The 6,756-nt window shown below is 54.0% G+C and overlaps 1 protein-coding gene across 1 annotated transcript; it reads right to left on the minus strand.

Moving 5' to 3' along the window:
• Nucleotides 1-3,275: 3,275 nt before the first annotated feature.
• On the minus strand, nucleotides 3,276-4,337 carry LOC119352395 (dof zinc finger protein 4-like). The gene is made up of 2 exons (XM_037619046.1): nucleotides 4,061-4,337; nucleotides 3,276-3,976 (listed from the first exon to the last, which is right to left on the minus strand). The coding sequence occupies exons 1-2, from the start codon at nucleotides 4,133-4,135 to the stop codon at nucleotides 3,446-3,448; spliced, it is 606 nt and encodes a 201-aa protein (XP_037474943.1). The 5' UTR covers nucleotides 4,136-4,337; the 3' UTR covers nucleotides 3,276-3,445.
• Nucleotides 4,338-6,756: the final 2,419 nt, after the last annotated feature.

Here is a 6,756-nt window from a genome sequence, read left to right on the forward strand (position 1 = left end):
ATACACAAACACTCGGCTTATAAGTGAGGCCAGGGGTTTTCTATTTAAGAACAAATATATTATTAAAAACATAAGACGAGCCATACGCGCGCGCTCGGTTTTTATTTTTATATTTTTTCATCAAAGAAAAAGCCGTTAGGCGTGCCGACGACAGTCACGTGGTAAGAAACGTAGCCGAGAGCCCTATGTTTTTTTAAAAAAAAGAGGATGACCTTCGATCTCTGCATCCGGACGATGCATACGGCCACTTTATTGATTATTCTCACAAGATCCGTATGTAAATCAAGTACTCCCTTCATTCCACAATGTAGTGCTTCATCTATCCCCATGCTTCAACTTTGGCCGTAAATTTAACTACCAAGACCGATTGTGGGGGGAGCAAAAATTATATCAATGAATTCGTATTCGAAAGAAGTTTTCAATTATGTAATTTTTTCTCCCGCCGTAGTTGGTCTCCTTGGTTAAATTTATGGTCAAAGTTGGACCTCGGGAAGCGCGGGCGCACTATATTTTAGAATGGAGGGAGTACATTTAAATTTTATGCCAAAATTTTTGTGTAAGCCCAGATGCTTTTCTACGGCCTCTCAACTAACTAGTATGTAAGAGCACCTCCAACAGCCGCCCAACGCATGACGCGCTAAAAACCAGTTTGCAGCGCGCTCATCGTCTGGTTTCGTGCGGTGGGCAGCGCTGGCTCCAGCAGCTGCGGTAAAATGCAGCGCGCACGCTTAGTTCGCGCGCTAAAATGTAGCGCGCGCACTCTCGCACGAACACTCTAGACTACGTTGCATAGATATTTTTAGCGATACATAGTTCATCATAGCATAGATAAAACGATACATAGAAATTTTACATAGTTCTATAGTATAGATAGATAAAACTACGGTGCAACTACAAAATAAAAAACTACAGTGCAACTAAAACCTACTCCGAGTCCTCCTCCTCATCATCATCCTCGCTGGTGTTGTCCGAGTTATCAAGCAAAATGTCCTCCCAACGAGGATCGTCTGAGCCAAACAACGACTCCCCACCTGTTTCAACGATCTCGCACTGCGATATGGCCAATGCCTTTCGCCGACGCCTGTCCGCCCGCTCCGCGCGGCGCCTTGCCGTCCTCTCCACCCAGAAGGTGCGCTCGTTGACGACGTCATCCGGGTGGCGCCGGCGCCACTCCTCCATGGCTCGCTCGTTCTCCTCGGCGATGAGGAGGCGGCGCCGGCGCCGACGGTGCTCCGCACGATCCAGGTCCGTGATAAGACGAGGAGGAGGGGCGATGGCCTGCGCCTGCTCACGCGTGTAGACATCGTGGAAATTCCTCTGCGACAGAGGCCTCCCTAGGGGCCACGCCGCCGCGTCGTTCGCGCGGGTGGCCTCGTGCGCGGTCTCAAACGTGCCGAGGCCGAGCCGGACGTCGCCTGACCTGATCTCGGCGTAGTACGCGCCGAAGGGGCGCTCGCGGACGCCGCGGTAGCCCGAAGTTCCTCGGTGGCGCGGCAGCATGGTGGCGCGGTGGTGGCGGGGCGCTGAACGGCGAGGAAATGGCGAGAAAGAAGTGGCAGCGGCGAGGAGGCAGCGGAAATGCGCGCGTGCCAGTGTGGAGGAACGCGTGGCGAGCGACGCAATTTATAGGCACGCCGCAAGCTGTGCGCCAAATCTATCGCGCGACCAACAGCTCTCTCCAGCGTGCGCGCAAACGTTTACCGCGCACGTTTGTTTCCCACCGCCGCTGAAGCACGCGAAAACTTCCCGCGCGCGTTAAATGGGCTTTTTACCCCGCGCGCGCGTTTTTGGGCGCAGCTGTCGAAGATGTTCTAAGCCGAGTTCACTTTTGTTACCATGTGTACTTTGATCGATACTCCATTTCTAGAACACGTGTTTTTACACTCAGCTAACACGCAGACGCACGGTAACTTGTGATTATTTCTTTGCAGTATCTAGTTTTTGTAACACAATACAGATGAAGACACTCGCACACATACGTTCACCACCTCTATGAAAGCAAGCATGCACAATCTATCTTCATGAGTATCTCAAGAGATTGAGCCGGCAAATTATATTGAGATTGGCAAAGTTTTTCAGAAACATCTACTCTAAATGCATATCGCTGAAAGAATTAAAATAAATTTAGAAATATTGTGAGCTCTAGTGTCAGATTTGGCACTTAAATTTTGATGGGGTAAAAATATCATTGTCCTTCTAACTATCCGACTACTAGTAGTTGGTTCGGTCTCTACTGATATCTATCGATATCTACAGCACCAAAACATCGCAAGTCACGGGAAAAGAAAAGTTCTTAAGAGCATCTATAACCATGATGTGCAAATCTAGCCCCTCAAACGCCCGCAGATGCATCTGAGCGCGTCCACAGACACTGACCGATCATGCCTTAAATATTTGATTCTACAACCGAACACCTTAAATTAGAAACCTCAAATCTGTATTATTAGATGCAACATGAAACCTAATTTGAATGGAGCTCACTCGGTTTTGCCGTGGCCATGTCCGGCGGCCGGCTACACTCCCTAGAGTGTTGGTCCGGTCGATGGTAAGGTAGAGTAGTACATGGGACACGCGCCGGCTCATGAAACTCAAGGCGCCGCCGTCTCCCATGCCCTACTCTTCCTCGTCAGAGCCCATAACCCAAACGGTGCCGGTGAACGTCAGATCGGTGATGGATCCGTCCTAGGACCAGCCGGTGACGTCCACCACAATGCGGTTGCGGCGGCCGGACTGATGCACCATACGGGGTGCCGGAGAATGCGACTCCGCCTCGCCGACGTCCACCACCGCGAGGGCTGCCGCCGCCTCCCATGCCTGCTGCTTGGCACGGCGGGCACGCCGTGCCATGGTCTCGTCGGACGAGGCCCATTATGCGTGCCGATACTTGGCGCGTCAACAGAGGGGTTGCGCGCCCGCCACCTCGTTCGGACGCTAGAAGGACCCACCGCCTCCGGCAAGGCAGTGACGGCTGCCGTAAGGCAGCATCCATGCGCCATTTGTGCGGACGCAATAGATTCCCGACGGAAGGAGTCCGAGCGCTGCCGTACACGGGCCTTCCTCCCAGGAGGGGCGGAGCGCAAGCCGGACGGCCATCTCCTCTTCGGGCCGCGTGGAGGATGAGCTTGGGGTCGACGGATCTGGAGGTGGAGGATGGGCGCCCGAAGGATTTGAGGAGGGTTTAGGGTGCTGTAGATGCTCTAACGTACAGTGGATCCTCATGAACTTTCTAGCCATATCCATACATGCAAATATAACCTGAGATGCATCAAGCTAGGTAATCAGACAATTAGTGTGGTAAAAAAGATATCTATTAGTACTACTGTAAACAGGAGACGTAGAATTTCCCATGCAAACAAGCACTATTAGCCTCGAATCGAGGCTGCGATGATAAAACAGGAGCCTCGAACGCTCTGGCGAAACGCTGACTAACATATGATGACGCTGATCAGTTCCCGGCCGGTGGCGGTGGTGGCCAGGCGAGCTCGAGGCCGCCGAAGTCGTCCCATGCGCCGGTGGGGGCGAGCGCCCGGTCGCAGCCACCCCACGGCGCCGCGAGCCCGTCGTAGAGGTGGTCCATGGTCGCCGGTGTCCAGGGGAACCCGCCGAGCCCGAGATCGAACTGCGGCAGGAAGACGGGGCCGCCGTCGGTGAGGAACGGGAAGACTGGGAGCGGGTGGTCAGAGAGAAGGCGCGTCTCCTGGAGGTCCGGCTGCGGCGAGTCGGAGGAGGTCGTCTGGGGCTCAGCGGAGGGCCTGCGGCGCTTGGTGCTGCCGCCGCGGCGGCATGCCCCGCCGACGGGCACGCTGCGCAGCGTGCCGCCGTGCGTCCAGTAGCGGCGGCAGGTGCGGCAGTAGTGGCGCGGCTGCGCCGTGCTGTAGTTGTTGTAGTAGCAGAACTTGGTGTCGCTGGAGCTGCACCGCGGGCACTCCAGCTTCTGCTGCTGGCTCTGGCCGTTCTTCTTGGTCACCGCGCCCTCCTGACAAGTTCACCAAGCGTGCGCATCAGTACGTACGTACATCGCTTGCCGGAGAGGACACAGAGTGAGCATGCAGTCACTGACCTGCGCTTGTGGAAGCTCAGTAGCGTCCGCGGAGCGCTTGGCGCCGGCGAGGAGCGAGGCGGAAGCTGGAGCCATCCTGTGCGGAGCGAACGGAGCAGCGCATGCCGTGTCCGACTCGGCCGGCTTAAAACGAGCTGCGGCCTGCGGGCGCGCGTGGTGATCACCAGCTAGCTAGCTCTTACCGAGCTACTCGTAGCTAGTACGTGGCTAGGTATGGAGAGGAAGGAGAGAGTGAGACGTAGCAGTCAGTCTGAGCTGGATGTGCGGCGGGGGTGGCAACCAGATGATGGAGCTGACGGATCAATCGACAAAAATGCTACACTTACGGCTAGCATTGCACGGTTTGCACCTACGGACTTGCTTCCCACCAATCTCTTTGCCCCTGATTTTCACTGTGGGCTCCCCCTCATTCCAGCTTCCAACCAGATATTGACACACCTTCCCGTAACAACAACCCCGTATCAATTGAGCGTAAGTGTAAGGGAGCGGCTGGTCCTGGCTATACCTGGCCAAACCTCGGGCCGGGCCGGGCCTAGCCAAGCCCGAGCCAAAAAACCTGGGCCTGAGCCCGGCCCGGCCATCGGGCCTAGTTTTTGGGCCCAAGCCCGGCCCGAATATGCAAAAGCCCGCCGGGCCTCGGGCTGGGCCCCTTCAAAAAAGGCAAAAATGACGGGCCCAGGCCCGGCCCGGCCAGGCCACCGGGTTTAAAATCTAGGCCCAAGCCCGATCCGGAAGCAGCGTCGGGCTTTTTCGGGCCGGGCCAGGCCGGGCTGCCCATGGCCAGGTCTAGTCCTGGCCTATATATAGAAGCCGGCGCGGTGGCGGGGCCTGCGGATGACGCGGCAAGGATGCACGGCGGCGAAGGATGCTTCCTCCACCGTGCACGGTGCGCCTCCACCCGCATACGTCGCCGTCGCGTTCTATATATGTCTGGCAGTCTGGCACGACAGGCGACGCAGACCCGACGGGCACGGCCATGCCTCTTGGTAGGAGTAGGACGGTTCCGTTCAGTTTACCAAGGAAACCGATCGTGCAGAGGAAGCTGGAGAGTTCTCGGCTCGTCTTCGACCGTCGTGTGGATGGAATCTTGCGAGTTGCCGCTTGCACCAATCATGCATGCACGCGCGCTCTCGCGGCTCTGTGCCGGGATACTGTGATCGACGTAACCCGGTGGATGAAGCTATATTCTGTATATACGTACGTGATCGATGGGCGCCAAGGCATCGTCTCATCGATATCCAGCGCCGCGACTGGGAGCTCACCGTGATAGCGGGCGCCGGCCGGACACGCGGTGAGACCGACGCATGCATCCAGTGTTTGTTTGGGGACGGACTCGAACTGGCGGGTGGTCGTCGTGTGCTCTGCTCGTCGCGTCACCGTGAAGCGGCGCGGGGCCCGGCGGAGGTTGGCGAGCTAGGCGAGAGAGAGGACAAAGAGGGGACATGGCCGGTGCCGCTTTTTCTACGCGCCATGAGGGCGACGGAGCTGTCACCGTCGTGGATTTTGTCTGTCGTCATTGCTGCGAGGTTAGTTTCACGGAAATGTTAACGCCCACACATACGGGCGTTAGCCAACTCGTCCACACATCTTCATTGCCGTCCAGCGCTTTTTGCACGAATCTTGGCATGAAAATACTGAATTTGTGTGTCACGTAGAACAACTCGTGTGTGTGGCGTGTGAGGGAGTTCGCCCGCACGCCGTTTTCTCTCCGCGGTCAACGGTTCGCCAATCGGGGCGTGCGATGAAACTGATGTCGCGCCCGCACGCCACGCACCATTTCTGTTCCCCATCTCCCACGACTGCCCATTCTTCCACTCTCTCTAACACCCTCGATGCGACTATATCTCTCACGCGTCGAGGCACGACTTAGAGGCATAATCGCATTGAAGGCATGTGTCGCAAGTTAGGCAATCTTCATAACATCCCATGAAATATAATAATAAAAGGGGAGAAAAAATAGTTGGCTTACACTCGCCACGTCAATCAAGTACAAAAATAACATTACATCATCCAAACACTCATGACCCGACTACGGCGCCAAAATAAAAAAGAACCCAACAAGCGACACGGTCCCAATCACCCCCAACTGGGCACCACTACTGATCATCGAGAAAGGAAACGTAGTAACGTTGAGAGTCTTCGTCGAACTCCCACTTGAGCTCATATGCGTCTCCTGGAGCGGAATCATCAGGCCCTGCATCTGGTGTAATAGTAATCTGTGAGCCACAAGGTGTCACATCCCTAGCTTCTGGCATTGCTCTAGGCTAGCTTCATGTGTGCATCATGTCTATATTTTTGAAACTTGAATTGAGGAATATTGGAAGCCTCAAAACCCTAAATAAAAGAGGGGCAAAAACCCTAGAAATCCCATTCATTGCTCCAAAGTGCTCCTCTTAAATGTTTGATAATTTTGGTAAGGGTTCTGGTCCCAACCAAAATATTGAACATTTTTAAGGATTTATTTTTGGGACTTTGAATTTAATTCATTAGCTATTTGAATTTGAATTATATTCATATAATTAGAATATAATTTCAAATACCCTCTGAAATATTTTATAAGCTTTTGGAAAAGTCCATCTAGCAATATAAAATATTCAGAGGAGCTTTGGCATTGTTTGAATTATTATTTTTAATTCAAAACAGTGGCAAAAGAATTAATTAAAAGAAAAACAGAATAAAAACAGAAATAAAGAGAG

This window comes from Triticum dicoccoides, chromosome 2A (genome assembly GCF_002162155.2).
Source record: "Triticum dicoccoides isolate Atlit2015 ecotype Zavitan chromosome 2A, WEW_v2.0, whole genome shotgun sequence".
In the NCBI taxonomy this organism is placed as follows: domain Eukaryota; kingdom Viridiplantae; phylum Streptophyta; class Magnoliopsida; order Poales; family Poaceae; genus Triticum; species Triticum dicoccoides.